This window comes from Odocoileus virginianus, chromosome 15 (assembly GCF_023699985.2).
Source record: "Odocoileus virginianus isolate 20LAN1187 ecotype Illinois chromosome 15, Ovbor_1.2, whole genome shotgun sequence".
Lineage (NCBI taxonomy): Eukaryota > Metazoa > Chordata > Mammalia > Artiodactyla > Cervidae > Odocoileus > Odocoileus virginianus.
In genome coordinates, this window is record NC_069688.1 from 223,327 (window position 1) to 250,762 (window position 27,436).

Sequence of the window (27,436 nt, forward strand, 5' to 3'; positions counted from 1 at the left end):
CCCTTGCAAGGTCATAAGTGATGAGGTTTAAAGTCTTTTTGCATGTCAAAGAGGTGGTTTCTGGACCCACCAGAGGAGAGGGCTGGCTGCCAGAAGAATCAATCTTGGGACAGAGGGAACTGTGAAACTACCCCCGGCTCTGGGGAGGGGAGAGGGGCTGGAGGTGGCATCTACGGCCAAAGGCCAGGGCTTTGATCAGTCCATTCTCTGTGACGAAGCCTCCATGCAAGCCCAAAGGCAGGGATTTGGAGAACGTCCGCACTGGTGAACACGTGATGATGGATAAGAGAGATGGAGGAAGCTCCAGCCCTTTCCCCTGCTTTCTCCGTGCATCCTCCATCGGGCTATTCCCGAGCCTTGTCCTGCCATCATAACCAGGGAAGCAGTGAGCAAAATGCTGCTCTGAGTTCTGCGAGCAGCCCTGGCATATCCACCAAACCCAAGCGGGAACCTGGGAGCCCTGAATCACAGCTGTTGCTCAGAGCACAGGTGACAACCTGGACCTGAGGCTGGTGTCTGAAGCGTGTGTGGAGGGGGTAGCCGTCTGGGCCTGAGGCCTTAACCGGTGGGACCTGCCGCTGCTGCAGAGAGAGGGTCAGAGCTGAGCTGAACTGGAGGACCGCCAGCTGATGCGTAGAGCACGGCCTGCTGGTGGTGTGGGAGAAACCCCCGTGCACACCCGTGAATCGGAATCGGAATCCAGTGAAGTGGTGAGCCAAGAGACTGTTACACACATAAATAAATATAACCAAACGCTGTCTGTTTTTAAAAAAGATAATGCCGTGCCTGCGTGCTCAGTTGTGTCCGACTGTTGGTGACCCCATAGACTGTAGCCTGCCAGGCTCCTCTGTCCATGGGGCTTTCCAGGCAAGAATACTGTAGTGGGTTGCCATTTCCTTTTCCAATTTGCCATTTCCTTTTCCATGGGATCTCCCCGACCCAGGGATCAAACCCACATCTCCTGTGTCTCCTGCATTGCAGGTGGATTCTTTACCCGCTGAGCCATCAGGGAAACCCCCCAAAGATAATAATACCTAACTAAAGGCAGTAGAAAAATACAGAATGAAAATAATAATAGAAACTATTACCATGTAAGCCCCAAGAAAGTAAGTGTACCAAGGTCCTTGTGTTGTATGAAAGGGGGGTTAATATATTGATAAATTTTGGTCCTTAAGTCAAATAACTGGTTATATCTCAACATCTCAAAGGTAAGCTGAAAGGAAACAGAATCTGTATAGTTTACCAACCAATAAAAGATAAAAGTGGACTAAAAATAAATGTGTTAAATGTAACCACTCCAAAAATCAAGAAACAGGATTTTTTTTTTAAAGTACAGTGAAAACAGGGCAAATATAGAACACTAAAGAATATGGGGAAACAAGTCCAAAGATGTTGGTAATTACGAAAAATATGATTAAAACACAAAGCCCAGAGCCTGTTCTTTATAAACTGAAACACAAAAGGAGACAGAGAAGGCACAGCTCAAACAACTGGGGACTACAAAGGGGACCCACACAGACTCCTCAGAAATCAAAAAGGTGAGAACAAGATGAGCCATTCAGTTCTAATACATTTGAAAACATAGTTGGAATAGGTGGATTTCTGAAAATATACAGCGTGATAAAAGTGACTAAGGAAGAACTAGAAAGCCTGACTAGTTCTATAATTAAATGCTGATGAGCAGGACTAGTTAAGGGGAGCCAGGGAGGCAGATTCCTGGAGACGGAGGTGGAGACGGAGTCAGGGTGGGGGCGGGTCCCGGCTGGAGAAGGAGCGAGGAGCAGCGAGGTCGCCCTCCTGCCTGAGACCCCTGTCAGGGCCAGGCCGGGGGCCAGGCGGGATGGACCTTCCGTTGTGCCCGGGGCCAGCGCTCTGTTGTCAGTTGACCCGAGCAACTGTCAGCTGTGTTGTCAGTTGCCCAGAGCGTTGACAGTTGCCCTGAGCTCGGGGCACCACTGACTCGTTCCTGCGACTCCAGGCAAGTTGCCCAGCCTCCCTGCAGGCCAGTCTCCTCCTCTGAGAAGGGGGATGTGAGTAACAGCACTGGATGCCTGCCGTCCTGCCCTCTGTTCCAGCAGGGAGTCGTGTGAAGGCTCAGGTCCTCACTGAGGGCCACCTTCTCTGGGAGCCCTGCACCCACTGCGACAGTCTCTGCAGGTCTGGGGTGCACGGTGGGGACAGTGTCGATGGGCCACACAGAACACTGGAGCAGCTTGCCTGGACTGAGCCCGCCTCGGCCTCGGCTGCCCGGGGCGGCCCCGCCCCTGGCGTGGGCTTCCGGCCCGCAGCCCGCCCCGCCTCATCTGTCCTGCCCGCTCCGCTCACTGTGCTGCCCCTCTCCCCTGCGCACACCCGCAGCAGGTAGAGGTAGCCTGTGCCACCTCCCTGTGTGCTCTGGTGGGCTTGCTCCCCAGGTTCTCTCAGTACCCCAGCTGTTGGGAGAGCAGGCCCCAGGTGCCTGCTGGGGCTCGGGGTGGCCCCTACTCTATGGGAGACCAGACCCCCAGGCCAAAGCCTGATGACTCCGGGGGCACTCAGGACTGGGGAGGAGCAAGGACGGGGAGCTCTAGCCAGACTGGGGCAGAAGAGCCTCTCTCTCCTCCCCAGGGCTGATACCCCATCAGCAGCCTCTGAGCCTGGGTTCAGAAGGCCCACCTGGGTGCCCAGCTACCCACCCCGCCCCCCCGCAGGCTCAGCCTGGCCCGTCCCCTGGGGGGACCATGCCCCTGTTCTGGCTGCCTGCGCTGGCTCTCAGGGTCCCACCCTCTCCTCCTAAGAATCAGCACCGAGCCCCACCCTGTCCCTCCCCTTCCCTGCCCTGCACCCCTGCCCCTCCCCTGCCCTGCCCTGCACCCCTGCCCCCCCTCCTCCAGCCCGGAGCTGGCCTTTAGTGGGGACTGGGGTGGAGGCTGTCAGTCGCTTCCCCGCTAGGGGCTGGGGGCCTCTGAGCCTGGAAAGGATCTGAGGGCGTCTGGAAGGACACAGGAGCGAGGCAGGGCACGGGGCTGGCAGACACAGAGAGCTAGTGAGTGGACAGGTCCCCGAGGTCATGGGCAGCCCAGCTGTCCTGGCACCCCGACCTCTAGGCCACCCCCACCTACTCTCTGCCCCCGAAGGATCTCCGATTGACATAGTGAGAGAGAGCCCATGGGGGCGCCGCCTTCTGCCTCTTCCCAACTCCTTTTCGGGGTGGGGTCCATATGGTGTTCCCAGGGAGCCATCTGAGCCCAGCCACACCTCCTCCGCCTTCCTGGGGCGACTGCCACCCCCTGCCCCAGCCCACCCCCTCCCATCCCCAGTCAGGCTGCCCGCCGGCTGGGAGGCCAGGCTTGGGCGTGGGCTGCGGGACGTGGGGAGGAAGAGGCCCTGCCCTCGCGTTCCCCGGGCCTGGGGAGTGGCCTGGACTGGACTGTGCTGACTCCCCACGCGTGAGCATGGGTTTCCAGACTGAGAAGTCTCAGGCTCTGTATTTCCAAACTCTGGGGCCAGCACCTTCCATTGGGCAGCTGCATCCAGCCTGGCGGGCTCCGGGCGTCTAGCTTGAGTGGACTGCCAGGCCCCCGGCCCACACGCGGCCCCGGGGCTGGCAGTCCTGGGGGGGAGGCTGGGGAGCCGCGCAGCTGGGCGCTGACGTGAGCAGAGCCTGCGGGTGCTGCTTCCGCCTCTGCCAAGGCCTTATTTGGAGACGCTTCCGCTCCAAGTGGGGCCGTGACTGGCACACTCAGAGTTATTCAGAGGCGCCCCTCCTCTCCTGGCTATTTTTAGGGCCTGAGAAAATAAGTCGGGGAGCCCACTGCTCCCTGGGCCTGGAGAAGTGCCGAGCCAGAAAGCCAGCCCCGAAGGGGGTCTCGGCCGAGCTGCAGGGGAGACCGAGGACCAGTGGGGAGGGGCCTGCCCAAGGTTGAGGCCGCCTGCTCCAGGAGCTCACGGCCAGGAGCAGGGGCCAGCATCGGCTTGCCCCGCATGGGGGCTCTCACTGCCTTGGGCCCCTCTGCAGGCCTCTCTGAGCAGACTCAGGCAGAGGCAGGGATGCTGCAGCGGCTAGCGGGCAGCAGGGGAGAGGACATGCCAGAGGAGGTCCCGCCGGGGCCAGAATCAGCCCACCGTCTCCCCGGGGGGTTCAGGGAGGGGACTGTGGAATCCCACTGGCAGGGGCTCTGAGACCTCCTTTGCTATAGGCAGCCGGTTTCAGAACCAGAACATGGGCGGGGGCCTTGTGCCACCCACCCCCACGAGCACTGTACTCTGAGTTTTGGGGCGGCTCCAGGCAGAGCCTTTGGTCCCCTCCCCAGGGCCTAGGGGTGGGGTTTTCTCAGAATAAGGCCTTCAGTCAAGATACCTGCTGGGTCCTGGGGAGTTCAGCGGGAGGCCCGGTCCCCCAGATTTTACCTCTGTTCGAAAGCGTGGATGGCCTGGTCACCTCCCAGGGAAGCAGGATGGCTGAGACAGGGGTGGGTGGCAATTTCTGGGCTTCTCAAGTGGTACCCCAGCTGCCCTGTCACCTCGGGATCCACATGGAGAAGGTTCAGGGAGGCGGTGGTTCTCCGGGTCTTCCCTCCCCAACACAGGTCACCGCGAGCAGGTGGGGCAGGGCTGGGAAGGACACTGTGAGCCAATGGGAGGTTCTGGAACCAGCGCTGGAGTAGGAAGCACACTGGATTTGCGTGGGAAGCCTGGGGGTGGAGGGGTCGATCCTTCCTCTTGAATGAGACCCAGAGGGGCCAGCGGGGGCTAGGAGTGCTCCCCTGGTGGTCATGAGCAGTCCAGACGGTGATGGGGGAGACGTGAACTGAGCAGGTAGCTGCTGGGGACAGGAAGCATTCCCACTGCACCACGAGGTTAGACCGCCGGGAGGGCTTCTGACAGCAAGTGTGTCTGCGCTGGACAGGGGCCAGGAAGTTCAGAGGGGGAGAGGCAGGTGGGAAGACTTAGAAAGAGCCTCTACCTGCCTGGAGGCGGGCCCACCCCAGGGAAGGGTGGGGGCCTTTGTTGGATGTGCCTGCACTGTTGGCGCTGGTGACAGAAAAGGGAGTGAGCAGACGGAAGCCAGGTGAGGAGGCCTCCTCCCGTCTCCGGAGTGTGGGTGCTGGTGAAATGTCGGCTCCTGACAGCTCCACCCCCAGTGACTCAGAGGCTCTAGTCACTGTCCTTATGCACCCCTCCTTCTACCTGTCAACCCATTTGCCCTCCAGATGCTCCCAGTCTGTGGGTGTGGGGGACAAGGTGACCTGGTGAGATTCTGCTTTTCAATCCCAGAAACCCCTTCAGCAGCATAGATCATGGTGACTGCCATCATAGGCATCACCAGCACCAAAATCACTCCCCACCACTGTCGCTACCTCCATCTCCAACTCCACCATCATCACTACCTCCATCTCCGGCTCCATCCACAAAACCTGGGCTGCAGGTCACCACCACCCTGGGCTGCACACGTTCCTGCCCATCGTAGTAACCACCACTGTGCCCAGTCCCACCCCTCTCCCTTGGGCACGGTGGTGCTGCTGAAGGCAGACGAAGGGCAGCAGAGTAGACCTTCTCGGCTTCGTGAATGACAGGGTACATGGCTGCCCTTGGGTACATGGCTGCCCTTGGGTAACCCACCCATGAGGGCAAGGATCCGGGAATTAGAGCTGGGAGAGTGGGGCTTAGATGCAGCCTCAGCCTCACCACCCAGAGGGACTGGCGGGGTCTCTTCACCCCTGAGTGTCTAGTGTCCTCGTATGCAGATGTCTCCGTCGGGGGCACAGCAGTCCGAACAGCTGGAGGAATATAGGGGTAAGCCGAAGGCTGTGGCGGTCCCAGCTCTGAGCACCTCACGCCCTCGGGCCTGAAACGCTGCCCAGCATGGGGCTCACCCCAAGGTGATGGACGGCAGACTCAGGCAGGGTCCTTAGGTTTTGGTGAGTCTTGTGGAACCCTCCCTGGCGGGCTTCTTGCAGTGAAAGCCAGAGAGCAGAGAGCAATTTCTGTGCCTGGTCACCATTCCAGGCTGTCAAGAGCACTGAAGAGCTGTGAGCATGGGGCCCAGGCAGGATAATGTGTGGCCTCTCCTGGAAGACATGGCCTTCTTAGAAAGTGGGGCTGGGATTGAGGGAAAACGGGGGGAGTCTGGTCACAGGTTGATCCAGATTCTGGTTGCTCTGAGCCCTGGTCACATGCTGACCCTGACTTTCATTCCACGCTGAGCCCTGAGTCTGACCTCACACTAAATCTTGACCCTAGTCCCACACCAAAAGCCCCGACACTGGCGGCTCATGCCATGAGTTATTCCTCTTGTGTGCACAGAGTGGGTGGCTTGGGTTCCACCTTGTCTTCAGTGTTTTTCCTTCAGTCTTTCCTTTGCGTATGGCTCTGGGCACAAACAGGGCAGGGAAGATGAGGGGACTGATCCACGACGCTGTTGGTGAGCTCTGTGCAGAACCGCAGACTTGTACACCCTGGCCCCACGCTCTGGGCCTCCTTCCCCAGGGGTGTTGCTGGGGCCCAGGACTTCTCCACCTGAACACCCTGCTCCTAGGCTGTCCTCGGGAGTCTGGCTTCCTTCCGTAGCAGCTGAAGACGAGGGAGGCAGCACAGGCCATGGTCCTCATCTGAATCTTCCTGGCCAGATGGGCTTGGAATTTGGGACTCTGGATTTAGAGCCAGCATGGTGCACGTGTGAGGCTCCACCAGACACCCCAGAGCGAACACGCTAATATGTGCAAGTGTGCATTTAGAGGTTCAAATGAGCTATAATGAGCTTCATTTTGGGTCACGTCTTGCTGGCCAATCTCACCCCACATTTTGGCTTTCTGGAGTGTTCAGGATTGGACTCGGGCTGTGTGCCCTGGGGAAGCAGTGGTCCCCAAGTGCCTGCTGTGCGAAGCTGGAGGCTTTGGCACCTCTTGGCTGCTGCAGGCCTCCTTCCCTCACTGTTGTCCACTCACACAGGGTCACAGGGGTCACTCAGCCCCTCCCAGCCAGGCAAGGTCCCCAGTCTCTCTCCATCCTTGGTCACTGTGGCCACTCACAGTGGGCAGCGCTCACCAAGCCCCTCCCCCACCCCCCTGCTGGTGAAGACTATGGGCAAGGGGGCGGGGTCACAGGTGACCCATGCCTGGTGAGATGCCCACAAGCTGGGGAGAGGACGGGCAAGGCTGCTACGGGAACCCTGTGCCAGGCAGCACCCATGGCTTTTCAGCTGGTTCGGACATTGCTTTCCTCTTGGATGACATCGTTAGTGGCCCATAATCTCAGGGTGCTGGGGCCCCCAAATGCACGTCTCCTCCGTGGGCAGGCCTTTGCCTGCTGCCTCTCAGGGCCCAGGGGGTCTGCCTGGCTGGTAGAGGCCCTGAGGCTCCACGGGGTGGGGCGCACAGCCCAGGGTGAGTGGATCGGCCACCCCTCCAACTGCAGCCCCACAGGTCTCCTGCCAGCTCCCTGCGGAGGCTCAAGCTGCCCCCTGCTGGAAGCACAGGAGAAAGGCAGGACCCAGAGTGTCCACTCGCTCAGCCTGCCTTTCAGAGCTCAGGCTGAGAAGTAGGTGGGTGTGAGCCCCCAGGCCTCCCCAGCTCTCCCTGCCCAGACGGAGGGCCATCGAGGTTGGCAGAGACCACCGCCAGCCCACCAGGGCCCCGCTGTGTGCTGCACAGAGAAGAGACACGCAGACAGGACTTGGGTTTTTAATTCTTTTTATTGAAGAAAAGAAAAGGAGAGAAAAAATAGATTCCCCACCCCTGTTTCTTCCCGGAGTGGGCTTCTGCTCCTGGCCCTGGGTGGCGTAGAGGAGAGGGCTGTGCTCTCCGCCTGGGTCTGGGGAGGGGCACCCAGGCCCTGGAAGGAGTTGGGGGGGGGGGCTGGCTGCTTCCGAGGGGTGGGGGGTGTCTAAAAAACGGTGCCAGGCCGGCCAGGCCAAGCAGGCTGGTTCTCTGCTGCAGCAGCTCAGGCGGGCATCCCCGGAGAAGCTGGCCACGCCCGGCCTGGCCGTTGTCCTCGGCTGTCTGCCTGCCCGCCAGGGCTGGGCCCGAGGAGGGCAGAGTCTGAGGCACCTTCGGCCTCCGGAGCCCTGTGCCCACGGGGGCCGCCGTCTCCTGTCCCATCTGGCTCTGGTCCCAGCACTGCGGGCCTCTGCCTGGCCGCTGTCCGAGCGCCCTGAGGCCGGGGCGCGGGCCTCGCCCGCCGCCCACGAGCGTGTCTGTGCCCGTCCTGCGGCAGGAGCGGGCAGAGCAGCGTCCCTCGTCCGTGGCCCGGTGCGTGGCCGCCGCCCGCCCGCTCAGACCTCGGTTTGGAGGTCGATGATGTCCTGGCCCACCAGCGGGATGGTGGCGCCCGATTTCTCCCACTCCACGCTCCGCAGCTCCAGCGGGGATGGCGGGAGCGGCTCCAGCTCCTTCTTCACCCAGGCGGGTGGCCCGTGCGCTTTCCGGAGGCTCTCCCAGGGCCGCTTGTTGGGTGTCTGCTGCTTTTCTGGCTGCTGGTCGGTGGACAGTGGATGGGTGGGAGCCCATTCGGAGAGACGCAGAGCAGATGGGGCGTGGAGAAGAGGAGGCAGGCGGTCAGGAAGGGACCGGGCAGGAAGGTGCAGGAGGCAGGGAGACCCAAGCACAGAGTGGGGAGCCTGGGAGCAGAGCTTTTCCAACCGCACAAGGGCAGCGACCCCCACCACCGAGTAAAGGGCGTGGAAGGACAGCCAGAGGCCCCTGCCTGCCCAGCACCCCTCGCTTGGCTGCTGCCGGCGCTGGGGGAAAGACTTGCTCGGGCTCGCCCAGGACAGGGTCAGCCCGGCATGCTGCCTACCCTTCCAGCCAGCCCTGGGACAGACCCGTCCACCCGCCCTGTCCCTCCAGGGTCTAGCACGGGCTGGGCCACGCCAGTCCTGGGCAAAGTTTGAATGAATGAATGAAATGAAGTAGGACCAGAGGAAGGAGATAAGTGCTTACCTAAGGGCTCACAGCCCCATCCACACCAGGCCCCCGCCCCACTCTCAGCTCCGCCCCCAAAGCCCCGCCCCAGGCCCCTCCTCCACACCTTGCTGTCTGGGCCCAACACGTCCTTGTCCTTCTCCGCGTGCTGTAACTTCCGGTTCAGGTCCTGGAACATGTCCTGGTGCCGCTTCCGTGTGTGCATGATTTTCTGCAGGGGGAGGGAGGCAGCGAGCCCTGAGCCAGGAAAGGGGCTGCCCTGGCCCCGCCCAGGCAGGCTTCTGGGGACTGGGCTCCCGATGCGGGGTGCGGAGCAGGGGCTCCCCAGCTCGTCCCCGCCTGCTGTAAGGCCTGGGCCGGGTGATTGGGACAGGGTACACCAGGACCCACCTCAAAGTCCAGTTCCGCATACCGCGATTTCCGCCGCTGTAGGGAGAAGGGGTTGGTGCGCATTGGCAAGCATACGCTCAGATCCCCTAGACACAAGCTCCTGCGAGAGGCTGAGGGAGGCCAGGGCCACCCTGCCCCAGCCTACCCTTGTTCAGCCAAGCCCCGGCGGACACATCTTCGAGTGCACTGAAGCTATGGCTCTCAGTACCCCGGGCCCTTAGAGGCTCCTCTGCTTGGAGACACCTGGCGACCAGGGCTGGGCAAGGGTGTCCAGTTCAGGCAGCCCAGGACACGCTCCCAAGGACAAGAAAACTGCGACACAGGGTTGTAGCACTTCTGGTGGCCACATACCTGGAACCCCGGGGCTGAATCACCCAAGGCACAGGCCAGGGGGTGGGAGCCCGGACAGCAGCGGCTGGGGCTCCCTGAGGGTGCTGGGCCTGGTTGGCTCCCCTCCCAACCCTGGGCCCTTGTCCTACAGGCTGAGCAGGGCTTGGGGGTCAACTCCAGGCCTCAGGCTGGCCTAAGGGGGGATGTGCTGCTTAACCACGGAAGGGGCTGGACTCAGTGTCCAGGCTGAGGGCTCCTGAGCCCTATGCGATCAGCGAGACCACCATCGAGGGTGACCACCTGACTAGTCGTGTCTTTGGCACAGACAAGACCGTGTGGGCCCGGCAGGTCCCAGGAGCAGGGCTGGAGGGAGGCAGACGCTGCCCCCTGAGGCAGGGTCCTGATACACGCCAGGCAGACAAGGGGGAGGCAAGGTCACCCCAGCCCAGGCCTCGGGTTTCCATCCTGCCAACAGGGCTCATTCCCACAGAGGAGACGCTGGCCTCCCGGCTTCCCAGGCCTGGGCTCCCTGAGTCTGGCTGCCACCCAACCTGAATGCCCCGCACCCCCAGCTGAGCCATTGCCTAAACCCACAGGGCTGACACGCCTGTGCCTTGCCTGCTAGGTTGCCCTTGTCCTGGGAGCAGCTCCCTGGTCCCCCTTACCTCCAGGGAGCTCACAGACAGCGTGGAGACATTCTCTGTCTTTGTCCCGGGCCCCGTGCTGGGCCCCTGGTGGGCAGCGGGCTCCCCAGGCTCCCCCAGGCTGGGGGGTGCTGGCTCCAGCGGGGGCGGCGGAGGCAGGGGCTGCTGGGGCGGCGGGGGTGGCGGGGGCGGGGGTGGTGGGGGCTGGGTGGGGGGCGGCTCAGGGGGCCCGCCACCGGGGGCCTGGCGGGAGGGCGGGCTGCGGGCCGGGAGCCCGGCGTCGGGCGCCATGCTCAGATGGATGAGGCGGGTCTGGGGCATCTGGTCGATGTGGATGCTGTACTTGGGCTCCTCTGGGGGCTTGGGCCGCAGTGTGGCCGTGGCCGTGGGCAGGATCACGTAGCTCGTGTCCAGGGCCTTCTCCTGGGCCCGGCTCAGCTCCGAGTCCAGCTTCTTGAAGATGTCCCCGTCGCCGACGAACGACGACTTGGGCACCCTGTCCTTCTTGAGAGTCAGCGAGTGGTTGGGGAAGTCGGGCAGGGGCCCGCCGGGGCAGCGGGGCGAGCCGTGCAGGTGCAGCTTGGACACGTTGGCTGGCAGGCTGTTGAAGTTGGAGGGCGCCTTGGAGTGGGCCAGCTTCAGCTTCTCCTCCTCCGGCAGTGACGGCCGTTTGAGCGTGCCCGTGATGGTGGCCGTGCGACAGGCTGCGATGTCCTTGTTCAGCACTGTGGGGACAGACGAGGGGGTCAGGGTGGCCAAGGGGAGGTGGTGCCGGGCCCCCCGGGTCTCAGCTGCGATGTCCTTGTTCAGCACTGTGGGGACAGACGGGGGTCAGGGCAGCCGAGGCGGGTGGCGCCGGGCCCTCCAGGTCTCAGCTGCTGACTCATCTGGGCAATGCTGGCCCCGTATTTGCTGCTGTGGGAGCTGGCACTCCTGTGTGCCTTCAGTGGGGGCTGGCACGCAGGGGCGCCTCCCCGCAGAGCACTGACGACTGCCACCCACAGCAGCTGGCGGGCGCGTGGGGGCAGCCCGTGCTGCCTGGCGGCGCGGCACACAGCCCCCCTGGGGGTGGGACCACACCCCCCGTCTCTCTGCTCTGCAGCTGCGGGACCAGGCTGCCTTGACCTCCACCTGATCTGGGCCGTGGCATCCCCACCACCTGCCTGGTCCCTGCCGGTCAGCTCGGCCTCCACCGGCCCACGGAAAACGCAAAGCGATGGGCAGCGCCACCCACAGCCCACGGAGGCCCAGTCCTTGGGAACCTGCTCTGGAGGTAGCGGCCCCCCCAGCTCCCAACGCCGGCACTGGCGGTGGACAGGCGCCCATGTCCCACCCTGGCCCAGTGCGTGTCAGCTGCTTCCTGCTTCCTCCTCCTCTGAGCCGCCTCCTCTGAGACCAGCGGGCACTGGCCCACCCTGGTTGTCCTCCTCGTCCTCCCCAACAGCCAGGGGTCCCAGGCCCCTTCTCTTCTCCCCCCCCGAGTGCCAACACTAACACCCAGTCTGCAGTGCTGCTCTGCCCCTGGTCCTCCAACCAACCTACCAGCTTCCCTGCCAAACCCGCTCCCCGCCCCTTGTCTCAGGTTCATGGTCGGGAAAGGCTCCCTCGCTGCCCCTCCCATGCGCGAGCCTACCCTGCGGCTGTCCACCTGGAGCCTGGGTCTAGCCCCGTGGGCCCCCGTGCAGATTCCCTGCAGGCCTCCCGGGCACTCGCTGGGGCACCCATCTGCCCTGTGCTGGCCTGGGCGGGCCCCTGTACCCTGTGCCTCTCGAGGAGACAGGCCAGGCTGGGCCAGGTTACTAATGACAAACTGGACACTCACAAAGGCCAGCTCCACACAGGACCAGGCCCAAGACCCCAAATGCCCCCAAGCCTTGGGGTCACCTCTCAGGGAGGTTGGCGCATGAGACGAAAATGGAGCAGGAACCAAGCCAGAGGTCACCTCCTCCAGGAAGCCTTCCCGATGTCCTTCTGGCAGCACCTGACACTGCCCGCCCAGGGCTGGTCCCGCCCCTCCCCACAGCCATCTCTAGAAAAGATGCTCCCAGATGTCTGATAGACCAGAGGGAACAGAACCAGCTGGTCCTGGGTGGCCCCAACACCGGGCTCACAATACGACAACACCTGGACAGCTTTCTTTCATTGGGCAAGCGATTCTGTTTTTGCACTTGCTTCCAGCAAAGCTCATCACCTGCCTAAGGCTCACTGCTCCCACTGACGGCCCCCCAACCTGGAAGCTTGACCAGCCCCGCCTCCGTGGATGGACTAACAGTGAGGGAATGAAGGCAACACAGAAGGCAGGCCTGTGAGGGGGCAGGGGGGTGGGCCACCCTGGGGCTCACAGGAGGGATGGAGGGCTGAGGATGGGGGCACGCTGAGGGCGAGGAGTGGCCCAGGCTGGCGGTGGGGGAGACCCAGACGGTGCTCTCCAGTCCTGAGGGATCCCTGGGCACGGATGCCCCTCCCCTGCTGGGCCTGAGCCCCAGGACAGCTCTCTGACCCTGCGGGCAGCCTCGGGGGCGTGGCTGGGGGATGGGGGCCTGGAGGTGGTTGTGGGCGTGAGATGAGGACAGACAGTGGACAGACGCACGGAGAAAAGAAGAAACAGGGCCCAGGCCGGGGCCACCTGTCGCTCTCACCTGTCAGGCGCTCACCTGATCTACAGGCCAGATCCACGTCCTTCTCAAAGTCGGTCTACAAGACAGAGATGGGCAGAGTGAGGGTGGGCAGGCAGGGCTGGGCTGCTGCCCCGGCGCCACGCTGCCAGCAGGCTGGGAAGGAGGGCTGCCCCAGAGCTGCAGCCACACCTCAGTGTGTGTGTGTGCAAGCTCCGGAGGGCCGAGGGTGTCCACAGGCTCCAGGGTGCCCGTGGGCTGATGCGCTGACACAGAGTGAACCTGTGTGCTCCTGCGGGCCCAGGTGTGTGTGGCTGCATGCCCGTGCGTCTGTGTGTGTGCACGCACCCGCACACGTGAGCACTCTCCCTTCCCGGGCGTCTGTGATTAGGAACAGCTCGCTCACGCCCTTGGCCTCCGGTCCATCCAGTGGGATGGGACACACGGAGGATCCCACACCGGAGCCCCTGCTGCCCACCACTCGTATGTCGGGTGGGGTGGGCATCACCCCTATGGCCCCCACCACAGCCCTAGGGATGAGAAAGTTGAGGCCAGCCGGCCCAGGACAGGCACAGTGGGGTCGGGACGCAGGGGTTCATGCCAGAGTGGGACCGGCCGCCCCTGCAGCAGCACTGCCCCTGCACCCACCCCCCCAGGCTAGGAGGTGGGGAAGGCGAAGTGGGTGGTCCCCACCCCGCTCCCAGGGAGCTCTCTGGTTGGGGAACCTGGCTCGGGCCTCCCAAGCATGGCAGTGGCCTTCTCCTAGGCCTTGGGGACCCCAGGGGATGGAAGGGCCCTTAGTCAAGCCTAGAAGTTCCTTCCTGGCAAATGTGGAGGCCAGGTTGTCAGATCACAAAGTCTTTGCCCAGAGGTCAGAGGCCAGGAGAAGTGTCAGGGGATCTGGGACCTGGCTTCCGCCCACCCTGGGCCCGTGCTTTATCCCTGAAAATGCCTCTCTGAGCCCAGCCCTGAGCTTCTGCCGAGACCCTGCCTGCGAGGTGGCCAGCACCCCGAAGACTGAACGAGCACTTCCCACCTGCCGGGGGCCCCCAGCGGGCAGCAGGCACCAAATGACATCATGGAGAAGTCACCCAGGACGCTACCAGGGTCTGAGCAGGCAGCTTGGTGGGGCTCAGGGAAGGCTCCCTGGAGGAGGTGACACCTGCAAAGTAGGCAGCAGGAGTAGGCAGGGGTGTGCGGTGCCTGAGACTGGACAGTGTGTGTAACACAAGAGGACCAAGGTCCTTAGGGGATGTGACTGTGCACAAGCTCAGGGCGGGGAGGGGGTGAGTGGGCGGGCAACGGGAGGCATGGAAGCTGCACGGACGGCTGCAGCAGTCCAACGGACGGCCGGACATCCAAGCGTGGTGTCCGGACAAAGGGCACGGCTGGTGCCAGAGGATGAGCCCGGGGCGGACAGCAGCCCCGCCCTGTCTCCCTCATCCCTTGACCCGGTCCACGCCCCTGGACTGGGGCTTTCACCCCCACTGGGCTCGGAGGTCCTCCTAGTGGGCAGCTGGGGCCTGGCGCGGGTGCCGGCGGGGGGCCGAGCAGGGGCTGCCTGTGTCCTGGCCCCGAGCCCTACCATGAGCTGGGCGTGGCCATTCTGGAAGGAGCCGCCCGAGTCCCCGTTGCCCTCCTCCTGGCGGTCCACCACGCGGCACTTCACAGCGTCCTGGACCTGCGGACGGAGAGCAGAGGCAGCCAATGCGAGCTATGCCCCCAAAGCCAGGGAGGCGAGCTCGAGTCCAGCAGGCAGGACCTCGGTGAGGGGCGGGCCTATCGCGGGCCACACGGGCCCACGGGCCACGGCGGGGGTGGCTGGGGGCGCTCACAGGGGCACCCGCTCGTCTGTGGGCCAGAGCGGGGCACGGTGCACGGGGCAGCTTCAACAGCAGCCAGCCAGGGCCCGGCCTCTGCTCTGACCTCTCCTCTATGGCCGTCTTGGGGTGAAAACTCAGAAAACATGGAGCTCTGGGTCCCTGAGAACATGCTGCAAGCCCTCCTGGCTGGAACCTGTGGGTAAAAGCCCACCACCGCCGGCCTGAGTCAGCTGGTATCCAGATGTGTCCTGAGTCACTGTGGCCGGCACGTCCCTGAATGTCTGGGGCCAGCTGGGGTCAGGCTCTCGCTCCCTTATCCCCAACAACAGCGTGCTCCATGGAAGGGATGAGCCATCATGGCCTCGGGCTCTTCAGACAGGTGAGAGAGGGCAGCTTCGAGTGAGGGGCCGGGGAGCAGGCGGCAGGGAGCCGGGGAGGAGGAAGCAGCCAGAGGAGGAGGAGACCCAGTTAGCCACGGACGATGCTGGTCTGCGTGAGTGGTAGCCCCGGCCACCACCTCCGCCTGCTGCACCAGGCGCAGGGACAGCAGTGAGCAGAGCGCCCGTGCTCAGGGCGCTGACACTTCAGAGCCACAGGGGGGTGTGCAGGGAATAAACGAAGGTGCAAGAGGCTAAAGCACAGAGAGTGGGGTGGGCTACATGCGGAAGGCTGCCTGGAGGAGGTGTCCTGAGTTACGGTAGGGAGAGGTGGGAGGAGGGCTCCCAGACACCGACCCAGCACACAGCCAAGAACCCGTGCCCACTGACCCTGGCCACTGAGCCTGCGCTACTGTGAGGACTGGGCAAGCCCAATACACACTGCCACCCGGCTGGTTAGGGTCTTGCTGGTCTCAGGGCCGTAGACACTTGGAACACACTCCCAGTCTCACACTCGCCGACTGGCCAGCAAACACCTGCTCGGCCCTGCTGCATGCCCAGTGGGGCAGGCCTGGCCCAGGAGACGGCGGACACGGGGGTACGGAGGACATGCTGTCCCCTGGCACGGACGGCCGCCAGCTCCCCATGTCTCGTGTCCTCGCTCCGCGACCCAGACTCCACAGGTGCTGGCGAAGACCCTGCTTGTGCCCGTCGGGACGTCCTGTGCCCACGGGGCCGGCATCTGAGTGCCCCTCCTGGCCCGTCCTCCCCAGCACAGCTGAGTGGGCACAGGCAGCCGGGCCCCCCTCCACGGGCCCCCGGAGCTCACCGAGGGTGGGGGAGGCCAGCCCATGGGTCCTCTGGCCCAGCCCTGCAGGCGTGCATGGGGGCTTCCAAACCCACCACCTAGTGTCCCAAGGGGCGGCCCAGAGCTCCAGACAGCCAAGTCCATGCCAGCCCCCGTGAGCCCGCCCTCGGCGCGGTCCGCCCTCCACGGGACACCGTCACCTGAATCCACGTCTGACTTCCGCCCCTGCCCCCTCGGGGACACAGCCTCTGTTCCTCCATCTTTCGAGTGCTTCCGTCTCTACTCAACATCTCTGAGGCCCACAGGCTCTCTTCCTGACTCAGGACGTCACTCTGTCGTTGCTGCCGGTCTTGCTTTGCAGACGGCAAGGCGGCTGAGGGCCACGAGCCCGGGCCACTGCAGCCTCAGTCCATCCAAGGTGAGTGGGCACAAGCTACTCTGGGGGCTGTCCAGAGGCTCCCTAATGCGAGTGTGTGGGGGGCCAGGCCCAAGCAGGTGCTGGGCTGGGGGGAGTGAGGTTCTCTCTGCAGGGCGTCAATGTGGGTCCATAAGGTCACTTCCTCCTGAGCCGTCTCTGGCTCCAGTGCAGGCGGGCCCCGCCTGTCCTGGGGGAGGCTCGCCCTGGGGCCTCAGGGCTAGAGAGCGGACACGTGAGACCGACTGGACGTCTGTAGGTGGTGGGGGCACCACTCCCACGGCAGAAACGTTGGAGCTTTGCCCTGCTGTCTTTCCTACAGCAGGAGCCCCTGGAGAGGGGCATCCCCATCTCCCCCAGGTGTGAGCAGGGTGGGCAGTGGGCTTGGCTGTCCCTGCCAGGGCGGCCCCATCTTCAGCTCCGCAGGCCCCCAGGCCAGGACCTGGCGTCCAAGCCCAGACAAGAAGCTCCAGGCAGGGAGGCTGGGTGGGCCGCGCTGGCTCGGCAGGCAGAAGATGGATCGCCCCCGGGGTCTCAGGACGTCCTAGCACCGAGGGGCGCTCCGGCCTGGCCTCCTGGGCTGCCCAGCGTGCTCACTGCCTCCGCGAGACCCTGGGGTGGGCTCTCGTCCAGCGACGTCCGATTCTGGTGTGTCACACTCCCGCCCCCCAGGATAGGGACACGTCCCCTCTGTCGGTGCTACCAGCCAGGAGACGTTCTGGCCAGAGTTCGGTAAAAACCTTCTCCTATACCTTCTGGAGGAGCCCAGAAAACTCCAGAATGGGAGCCCCAGCTGCCCCGGGAGCCACTCTCACCTCTGGGCTCTTGGGGTGCAAGCCGCGCCTCGGCCGGGGCCAGCACAGGGAGCCAGGGCGCCTCCTACAGAAGCTGTTGTGTTGACTGAATCCCGGTTGAGTGCTGGACCCAAGTTCAGCCTCTCGAAGAGTCAGGGCCCAGGAAGCTGCCCCTCCCCCACTTCCCGCCTCCTTCCAGAACCTTCTGGCTGCGGGGAGGCGGTTTCCCACTGCCTCGGGGAGGCTGACCACTCATCCCCAGCATGGAGGGCAGTGCGGGCCCCTGGCCCCACCGCGAGGCCCAGGGAGGGTGGGCACCCCCTGCCTGCCTACCCGCCGGCCCACCTCTCTCCGCAGGATGCAGTGCACCATCACGATGACGAAGCCCTCCAGCGAGTCGAAGACGGCGAAGAGGATCTGGAAGAGGGCGGACCTGCGGTCGGTGACAGCGAGCACGGCAGACATCCAGGTCAGCGCCAGCAGCGGCAGCACCACGCAGGAGCTCCACAGCGAGGCCCTGCGGACGCGGCGGGCGTCAGGGCCGCCCTGGAGCCTGCCAACGCGCCTGCCCTGGAGCGGGCCAGGACACCTCCCTTCCCGGGCCAGCGCCCCGGCTGCGCCCTCTCCCCCCACCGGAAAGATCCCCCCACACCCAGCCCGGCTGCCTCCTCTCCTGGGGAGTGGACTTTGCCAGCAATACCCCCAGCTGGAGGCTCACCGGGCAGCTGGGGACTTGGGACAGGGGTCCCAAGCGGCTGGGTGGCAGTGAGGGCTGGGGCAAGGGGTCTCTGGAAGACGCAGGTGCCTGACCGTCCCGGAGGCCCCAGGAGGGAGACACGCACGCTGCAGGGAGGGGTGAGCTGGGGTAGGAGGGGTCTCCTCCCAGGGCCCCCAGCCCCAGCCAGAGGCCCAGGGCCAGGACTGCAGGAGGACGCCACAGGGGAGGCGTCTGGCCAGGCCTCTGAGCGCTGAACAGACAGACAGGGTTGGGGTCAGCGGGGTGGGGGGCGGGGGACCAGAGGACTCCTCAGAGAGAAGGAAGGAGCAGAACTGCGAGGAGAGAAGACAGACAACAGACAGACAGGGCCGAATGGGGCAGGGACAGTACAGACAAACAGAACAGAGACGACAAGCGCGTCCCCCTCTTGGCGGGCCCTGCTCTGCCCTCCCCTGGGGAGCAGCTGCCCTGCTCCGAAGCCTTCACCCCTTCCTCCAGGAAGTCCTCCAGGAGCACCTCCGAGGCAGCCATCACCCTCTGCACCACCATGGGCTACACGGGAGGTCACTCTGGGCTGTTTCCTTGTCCCCACAGTGGGGACACTGTGAGTCAACAGGCTGTGTGGGGACAGAAGGCGCGCCAGCAGGATCCTGGGGTGCAGTGTTAGGAAACCTGCCTGAAGCCCTGTCCCCACCACTATTCCCACTCTCAGGGCCGCTGGGCCTGAGGACCGCAGCTAGGGTAGGCTCTGCCCCGGGCCAGTGACTGCCCGCAGGGGCTCAGGCGGGACTCTTTCCCCAGGGGTGGGGGCAGCAGGGCCTCACGGGCCCTCTTCCCTCACGGGGCTCCTGGTCAGAAGGGGAGCCAGGAGCAGGTGGGGCAGGACCACGGGGCGGGCACCGGGGGGAGCTGGTGGGAGAAAGGCTGGGGTCCGCTCAGGTCCCCAAGCCCCGAGCCGGCAGGGCCTCCAGACAGCACAGTGAGATCCGCCACCAAAGCCGTGCCGCCCCTGCAATGGACCACTGCTGAGGGGCCCAGCCCTGCGGGACAACGGCCCTCATCGGCCTGGACAGGACACAGTGGCCACACCTGCCTCCCTGGGCCTCCACGTCCTCCCCCGCCCCGCCCTGCCCGGCCATCTCCAGGGCCCGGGCCCCCACCCCAGGAACGGCCCCCCCACCCTGGGGCACATTCCCTGGGCACGGTGGGCCTCCAGAGCTAGACCCTGGCCTCTCTAGCCGCCTCACAGGCCCTCCAGACGGCAGGGGCTGAGAACAAGGGGGCCAGGTGGAACACCCGGGCTGGGGACCTGCACCGCAGGCTCTGTGCCCTCCACGCCTGTCTGCCGTGCCCACACCTGGCCCAACGCCTCAGAGCCCACGACGGGGGCCCCGTCCTGGCCTGGGCCTGTCTCCCCCGCAGGGTAGGCAGGGCTCCGCGGTCTGCCTCCCCTCTTCCACGGCAGGCCCTCTTGGGCCAGACCCCCGGGCCCAGCCACCCCCTCATGTTCCGAGCAAGAGGGGCCAGGCCTCCCCCACCGAAACGCTTCATCCTGCTGTGAGTCATCGTCCCCCGGGCGGAGGCCTGGCATTGACAGCCAGGTGCTGCAGCCGGCTGGCAGATGGCCGGGGCCTGGGGACCCGTAAATTACTCAGACGCCTGTAGCCCATCCCCTGCAGCTTCTGAAGCGTTTCCACCTCGCAGCAAGGGGGGGGTCGTGCAGGTCCAGGCGTGATTGCTGGGCGGGTGAGGGGCAGGTCCACAGCTCCCCCATGGGAAAGTCAGATGCCCTGGGGAGGGGTCTGGGCGTGAATGGGGCCGGGCAGGCCCACTGCCGCTGACCTCCTGTGCGACCGGCCCAGCGCATCCCCCAGGGATCCGGGGACAGGCTCTCAGCACAGCCCGAGTCACAGCTGAGGCTGTCCACCACCCCACAGGCCCGCCTGCCTGCAGAACAACGGAGGGGCCCAGCGGAGCCCCAGTGTCCGGGCTGTGGACCCCAGCACGGAGGAGCAGCCTGTCCCCCTCCAGAGGGTGCTGCGTCTCCACCCCGAGCATGCTGAGGCCAGGTGGGCCCTCCCCCAGGAGGGTCCCGGGGACCCGTCTCTGGGGACCAGACAGTCAGACGCTCCTGGATCATCTGAGCCCCCAGGTTGCACCGCCCCTGCCCTGCCTGCGGCCCCTGGAGGCGGCTGGGGTCAGCGAACAGGCCGGCTGCCCCAACACACCCGGTTTCCACAGGTGCAGCGGCCTCTCACACTGTGACTCCCGACCGACACGCGACTCCTCCCACACTCTGCCACGCTCGCATGGAGCACGGGGACCCCAGCATGACCACACCCTGACAACGGCCGCCAGAGGACCGTGTTCTCACAGCCAGAGGCCTGGCCTGGTTCCCGGCCCTCGGGCCCGGCTGGTTCCGTGAGGCCCTGGAGGACGGAAGGGAGGAGACGGGCCGGGCAGGGACCACAGTGTGAGGAGACTGGGGGGCTGCTGCGGCCCGGAGGGGACAGCAGAGACGACACGAAGGACAGAGAAAGCGTAAAACGAACGAGATGGGGCCGCGGGGCGCAGAGCCCGCCGGCGGGCGAGGGGCGGCCTGACATGGCGTGACTGGCGGCTTCGGAGGTGGCGTCGGCCTCAGAGAGGACTGCACACTCGGCACATTTGGGGGGCGCCCGAGGGGGACATGGGGCAGCTGACTGCAAGTGAAATTAACAGACTGAAATAGGAGTAAAACTGTTCTCGCAGAAACAGGCAGGGGGAGCAGGAGGGGTGTAGCCCCAAAACTAACCAGAAGGTGTCCAGCTCGAGCCTCCTTGGGGGGGGATGGGGTCCGGGGGCGAGGCTCCAGGGCAAGGGTGAGGATGGGGGGCCAGGGGTCCCAGGGTCTCTTTGCACCCAGGGCCCTGGACCTGCTGGGCGGCCGGGAGAGCCGAGTGTGGGCTCTGAGGCTGGGTGCGGCTGACTGCAGGGCAGGGCGGGCCCAGGCCAGTGTGCACCCATGTTCAGCACAGCGTGACGTGAGCTGCCCACATTCACACCAAGAAGTGGGACACCTGGACGAAGCCACAGTCCCTGCCCTCGGGTCCCCCACATCCGACAGGACCAGGCGCTGCCCCAGCCAGAGAGGGAGGGATTCACCCGATGGTCCCAGGGGGTACCTGCGAGCGACCTGGGCAGGGGCCCCCCGGCCAGCACTGAGCGTGCGGGGTGCTGGGGTCAGGCCCGCAGGCGAGTCCAGGGGCTTTCGAGCCCCAGCACTGCTGTACCCAGGGAAGGCCCAACGGGGCGGGCGGCCTGACCTGACCGCAGCCCTGCTCCACCCGCCCCTGCCCCCACCCTCAACCTCAGCCTCGGTCTGCGCTGTGAGACGGGAGCAGGACTGCAGACCCTGCCGCACGAGTCCGTGCAGGAAACAAGACAGCGCCGTGGGGCAGACGGGCCCAGCCTCGCTGCCGCCCTGACCCGCGTTCCCGGAGCACACGTGGCTGACGCTGTGCTCTGGGACAAGCCTGCCAACCCCCGCTTCGCAGACTCAGCAGATGCCCAGGCCGTGCAGGCCCCGGCCCACAGCCAGGCCGGCCGGCTCCCAGCCCCCGTGGGCCCTCCAGGGTCACACGCCTGCCCCAGAGCAGGCTTCTAACCAGCACAGAGCCCGCCAGGGGCCCATGGAGAAGGGCTCCTGAAGCTCTGTTCACGGGGACAGCAAGAGCAGGACGAGGCAAGGGAGAGAGACAGATGGACACCAGGCAGGACTGGCACACGGGGTGGGGAGGGCGTGGATCCCCCACAGACCTGCGCAGGGCAGAGGTGAGCTGAGGCGGGCTCGGCGCTGGAGCGGGACCAGCCCGCCTGTGATCCCAGGGGCTCGCGCCCCTGCAGCTGGAGGAGCATCGCCCCCCTCCACGCGCCTCTGCCCAGGTTGGGCACTGCAGCCCCTGGGCACTGCCCACCCGAGTGCCGCGGGCCTGTCCAGGCGCCGGCCTCTCGGGGCTGGCTCCCCAGGCAGGAGGAGCATCCCTCCTGGCCCCGCACCCCCCCTGTGCTGATGGCACCACAAAGACGGGGCGCATGCCGGTTCAGGGCCAGCTGACCACGGAGGGGCGGGGAGAGGCCGGGCAGGCTGCCCTCCACCCTGTGGGTCCGAGGTCTCGGGAAGCAGTCGGTTTCACAGCCTCTGAGAACTTGTTAAGCCCCTGCTCTGTCAGGGGCTCCGTGCCTCCGTCTCCCGACCTGCTTGGTGGGGGGCGGGGGCTTCGGGTCGTCCCGACTCAAGTGGGGCGCGGTGCGGCTGCCCGTTCCTACCCTGCCCGCTCCTTCAGCTTCTTGTCTGTGATGCCGTCCTTGGACACGAGTTTGTTGAACACCAGGATCCCAATGACCATGTTCACCTGCAGGACGGGGGGGAAGCAGGTATGAGGGGGAGCCCGCAGGGGCACTGGGGCCGGCCCCCCAACCCCAGGGCAGCACGGGGCTTCGCACAGCCCCCTGCGGGTGAAGAGCTCCAGGGAGGATGCAAAGGCCCCAGGGAGGGGGGTGCTGCCAGCTCACCCAAACTCTGGTCCCCTTGCCCTGTCGTCCCTCCTGGAGCCCCAGTCCCTAGCAGGGGTTCTCCACACCACATGGTCCCACCAGACCCCCAAACCTCCCATGTGACGGGTCCTCAGGCCCAGTGCCACCTCTCCTGGGATCAACAGCAGTTTGTGAAGCCAGGATTCCATCTGGGATGGAGTCCACAGGTCAGGCTGGGGTTGGGGCAAATCAGCCACTGCCCGGAGCGGTCAAGCATTTGAGCAGGCTGGCCAAACAGCCCCGCAGGGCACTTGTTCTGTGCAGACTGCAGAAGGGCCCGCAGGTGACCGCCAGTCCAGCTGCTGTTGTGCCCAGGATCACCCTGCGCCCCCGTCCTTAGCGTCCCAGCAACTTGTGTGCGTCCCACAAACGAGCTCACCCAGAGCCTAACCTGATGCCGTCCCAGGACACCCCATCCTGGCTCTGCCTGGGGCCATGCTGCTCTCCAAACCAGGCAGCCTTTTAGAGACCTTAAGGCCACCGCGCCACAAGTCTCCCCCGAACCTGTGACCACCAGGCACCTGCCCCGGGAAGTGCTTCTGGGAGCCGAGGCGAGTCTCATGCTACCGCTCACTCGGCCACCGCGACAGAGACAGGCTGTCCCCAGCATCCCCACCAGCCACCAGGCCCTGGTCTTCCCTCTCCCCGCAATGCCCTGCCCTCAGGCTCCCACTCTGCAGAGGCTGCTTGACCCCTGGCCAGGTTCCCGTGTCTCAGAGACTCTGGGGCCCCGGGGGTCCCTGGACCCGTGACCCTGGGCCCGGAGGTCTGGGAAGGCCGACTCCCTGGGGCCCCCTCAACTCCAAGCGCTCATGGCTGCACGCACAGCGGCAGGCTTGTCCCTGCCTCCTGTCCTCTGGGTGAGAGTGGCTTCCCCAGGTGACCTCGTTTTCTGCCACGGCTGGGGCAGGGGAGGGGACACCGGTGGCTGCCACCCTGCCTGCAGCAGGCTGTGTCCTCTTTCACTTGCGCGTGCCCGTGTTACATGTGGAAAAGACCCTCAGGCTGGGAAAGGCTGAAGGCAGGAGAAAAAGGGGACGACCAAGGATGAAATGGTTGCGTGGCATCACCAATCAATGGACGTGAGTTTGAGCACACTCTGCGAGATGGTGAAGGACAGGGAAGCCTGGCGTGCTGCAGTCCATAGCGGGTCACAAAGAGTCGGGCATGTGTGAGCAACCGAACAACCAGCCAGCATTACAGGAGGGTCCAGGCCTGCCCTCCTTGCACTGTGGGAAGGGATGCGGGGGACTCCTGCCTCAGACATCGCCCCTCCCTGGGCCCTTAGGAGGCCCAGCCCACCGACCAGCAGCATTGAAATGCAAAGCACGCAGCCCGGCTCCCTGCCAGTCTTCCAGACTAAAGGAGGAGGCTGGTTGGGGCTGGGGGCAGGGGCCTGGGGGCTGCCCACGGACCCTGCCTACCAACTCCGCTGCCCACTGGCTCCCCCATCTCCCATCCCTTGCAGGCCCAGCCTCCCCTGGGTGCCCTGGGCCTCACTTTCCTCTGCCACGTCCAGTCTGCGCCCCCAGCCCGGCTCAGGTCTGACAACAAGGCAGTGAGGCCCAGCCCGGTGAGCAGGACCCTGCAGAGCGATGCCCTTTCCTGGGGGCAGGCGGGAGAGGAGGGCGAGACGGGCTCAGATCTCCAGCCTCTCCCTGCTCACCCGTGACCTGGGGATGGTAACCCTGTGTGCCCGGGGCACTGCCATCCTCACCAAATGGGAGGGAACCGCAGAAAGGAAATGCCAGGCAGTGCGGGGTCCAGCAAAAGAAGGGGCTCCCTTCTTCCAGTGAATGACCAGTAGAGAAAGAAAACCCTGGCGTGGTCGCATCTCTGCTGGCCTGGCCATCTGTCTGTCCCATCATGGTCACTCACTCAAACCCGCACAGGCCTTCTGACAGGCACAGGGCCACTGCACAGCCACCAGGCCAGCTGCGCCCATGGAAATGAGCCCAGCTGGGTTGAGGGCCCCACCGGCCCCTGCTGACCAGGGTGACTCTGATGGGGAAGCAGACCCAACTGGAGACCTGGCCTGTGGGGAGGCGAGGGGCTCAGTCCAGGCCAGAGGGGCGGGGGTCCGTACCAGCACGACGGCCGCGGCCGGTCCCACGAAGGCGTAGAGCAGTCCCCCCTCCAGGGAGAGCCAGCAGCTGGGGAGGGAGGCAGGCTGGTTAGCGGCCAGACATGACCCCACCCAGGCACAGGCTAGGCACCACCCGCTTCCAGGCGGGCAGGTGCAGAGCCCAGAAGAGGCAGGAGGAAGCGAGGACGCTGCAAATGATTAATTCTTTGGCTTCGCAACTCGAGGGAGCCCCCAGGCGGCTGACAGGTGAAGTTCACAGGTGGAATCGGTCCAGAGCAGGGGGTGCTGGAAGCTCTGACGGTCCCCCTCCCCCGACTCTCCCCCAGGCCTGGGCTCCCCACCTCGCCCTGCAGACCATCCCCAACCTCACGTGCCGACCCTCTCTTGGCATCATGCTAAAATGTTGGGCTGGGTCCCTGGCCTGGAGTTCCTTCTGCCCACTCACCCCAGACAGGCCCCAGGGCCTCAGCATTGGGCCTCCTGCTCACGGGAGGACCTGGACCCTCCTCACCACCACACTTACTTCCCCAAGTCTCCTGGACACCAGCCAGGGGGGCGTCCAGGAACCCTGAGCCCAGGGAGGGCTGCTCTTCTTCCTGCGCTTTCTGTTTCATCTGCCCTGAGCTTCTGTGCTATCTGCCAAACCCACTAATCTTCCTTCAGAACCCCACTGCAACGTCCCACTCCCGCCTGATCTGTCCCCAAGCTGGGTAGACTGGTGTTTCTTCCTCCCAGCTGTGGGGTCAGTGTCCACACGTCCTTCCTGGTACTCACAGCCCCCACCCCCACCAGGGTCCTCCGTCAAGTGCAGGGTATGCCTGCCCCAGGGCCCGGTCACGTCCCGGCCCCCTGGGCTCCCCAGGCAGCCGGGCCTGTGTGGCCCCTCCTCCTGTCGCCGCTCTTCTTCCCCACAACCACAGCCACGGCCTCCCAGGCCTCAGTTCTTCGCCCCCACACCCTAGGAAGCCACACGGCGTCCTGGTTTGGCATTCAAGCCCCTGGACCTGGGCCGGCTGAGCCTTCAAGGCCTCAGTGACTTCATCTGTGAGACAGCCCCGCCACACTCCATCCCGCACCCCCCCCCCCGCCCAGGGGCCATGTGCCGTGCTGAGTTGCTCAGTCGTGTCCGACTCTTTGTGAACCATGGACTATAGCCCGCCAGGCTCCCCTGTCCATAGGATTCTCCAAGAATACTGGAATGGGTTGCCATGTCCTTTTCCAGGGGATCTTCCCAACCCAGGGATCGAACCCAGGTCTCCTGCATTGCAGGCAGATTCTTTACCATCTGAACCACCAGGGAAGCCCCAGGGGTCATACAGACTCCTGAAGACCTGGATCCTTTGTCATGCAGACGGGAAAACGGAAGCTCTGAGGGTCTAAGCAGCTGAGAACATGGGGGCTCCTAGCGCCCAGGGCCTGTTTCTCTTGAGCCTGCTGCCCACCACCAGGAGGAGCTGGTGGACAGCGGGAAGTGGGCTACCCTGGGCCTGGCCTCCAGCTCCCAGGGTCCCCGCTCTCGCCAGGCTCTGAGACGGGTGCCCAGCCAGCCCTCACCTTCCAGGGCGGCGGGAGGGTCTGGGGGAGCCGTGCGGCCTCCACCACGTCCCACCCCACCCCAACTCACTAGTTCATGGTGCTGTACCCTCTGGCCTTGGTAAATCCCACGGAAATAGCCACGACCAGCGCAGGGAGCCCTAGGGGAGGAGCAGAGAGAAAAGGTGTCGGGGGGACCCCCACGTCTTAGGCCCGGCTCTGCGGGTGGGGGAGGGGAGGGGGCAAGGCACCGAAGCCCCCGAACAGAGGGTGAGACTGAGCCCGTGAGAGAGGGGACACGAGGTGGACAAGGACGCGAGCCCGCAGGCGGGGGCGAGGGCGGCCAGGTCAGCACACAAGACAGGAGGCCCAGCCACCTCAGGACTTCAGGAAGGAAACGTTTCCCATCGTAAGTACATCCCGGACATCGGCTGGGATAGACTCACACCACCAGGTTATTCCTCACCTGGCACTCAGGTAGAGCCAGGTGACCCCCTGGAGGTGGAGGTGGAGGGGGCGGGGGGGGGGGGGGCACTGGGAGGGGGCCCTGCAGCGCTCACCCCAGCCCAGGCACAGGAAGCGTTTGCGGACAAGGCGGTTCCGCAGGCGGCCCGTCACGGCCATGTAGGACTGCCAGGCCTCGGTCAGCACCCAGCAGAAGGACGACAGGAAGAAAAAGTGCAGGAAGGCGGCCACCAGCGTGCACACCACCTGCCAGGGCAGGCAGGCGGGGAGGCGCTGCTCACCTGGCCCCGGGCCCACGCCGTGACCTGGGCGAGGCCCCAGGCAGGATGCCACCCAGGGCTCACCCGCCCCACCACCGGAGACGGGCTGTGCGCCCTGAGGCCCTGGGGCATGCTCGCCCAACCCCACTCCCAAGCTGCCAGGGACAGACACCGCTGCTTCTTCCTGGCTTCCCCACCCACTCGCAGACGCCTCAGAGGCCGCGGGAGCCCACCCACTCATCCGCTGGTGACCCCGAGACCACACCACAAGGCACAGACAGGCTCGGGGGGCCTGGGACCGACGCTGGGCCAGCGTGCTGAAGCTTGAGCGGGTCATCTCACAGCACCAGTCCCACTGGAGACTCCAGACACCCAGTCCCCACGCCTGGCCAGGGGACAGCCCCTCCAGGCTGAGCTGCGGGGCTGCCGTAGCCAGAACAGTAAGGGCTCTGCCCTCGCCTCAAGCGCCCCAGGGCCCAGGCCCTGCCGCGGAGCTTCCCCATCACCACTGACGGCCATTCCCGGGCGCAGCGGAGGCCGCTCACCTTGTTGCGGGTCTGGGTCTGCCCGATGAGGATGAGCGCGTTGGAGGAGATGATGGACAAGCAGAAGTTGATGAGGATGACGGAGCGCTCCGAGCGGATGTACCTGCGGGCGAGGGCGGGTGGCATGCTCGGTGCCCAGCAGGGTCTCAGCTCCACAG

At 65.0% G+C, this 27,436-nt stretch overlaps 1 protein-coding gene across 9 annotated transcripts in view; it reads right to left on the reverse strand.

Moving 5' to 3' along the window:
• Window positions 1-7,653: 7,653 nt before the first annotated feature.
• The window catches only part of ADGRB1 (adhesion G protein-coupled receptor B1), a 77,185-nt gene continuing 57,402 nt past the window's right edge, over window positions 7,654-27,436 (reverse strand). For 2 of the 9 annotated variants that reach the window (XM_070476891.1, XM_070476892.1), the window contains exons 20-31: window positions 27,279-27,381; window positions 26,569-26,719; window positions 26,100-26,169; window positions 24,476-24,542; window positions 22,123-22,208; window positions 17,430-17,613; window positions 14,465-14,560; window positions 12,904-12,958; window positions 10,286-10,989; window positions 9,291-9,326; window positions 9,007-9,111; window positions 7,654-8,452 (exon numbers count right to left, since the gene is read on the reverse strand). In XM_070476891.1, coding sequence (XP_070332992.1) covers window positions 8,252-8,452; window positions 9,007-9,111; window positions 9,291-9,326; window positions 10,286-10,989; window positions 12,904-12,958; window positions 14,465-14,560; window positions 17,430-17,613; window positions 22,123-22,208; window positions 24,476-24,542; window positions 26,100-26,169; window positions 26,569-26,719; window positions 27,279-27,381 — 1,858 coding nt within the window. In that variant the 3' untranslated portion in view covers window positions 7,654-8,251. The remainder of the gene's footprint in view (window positions 8,453-9,006; window positions 9,112-9,290; window positions 9,327-10,285; window positions 10,990-12,903; window positions 12,959-14,464; window positions 14,561-17,429; window positions 17,614-22,122; window positions 22,209-24,475; window positions 24,543-26,099; window positions 26,170-26,568; window positions 26,720-27,278; window positions 27,382-27,436) is intronic. The other 7 variants (XM_070476897.1, XM_070476896.1, XM_070476893.1 and 4 more) reach the window with 7 other exon arrangements.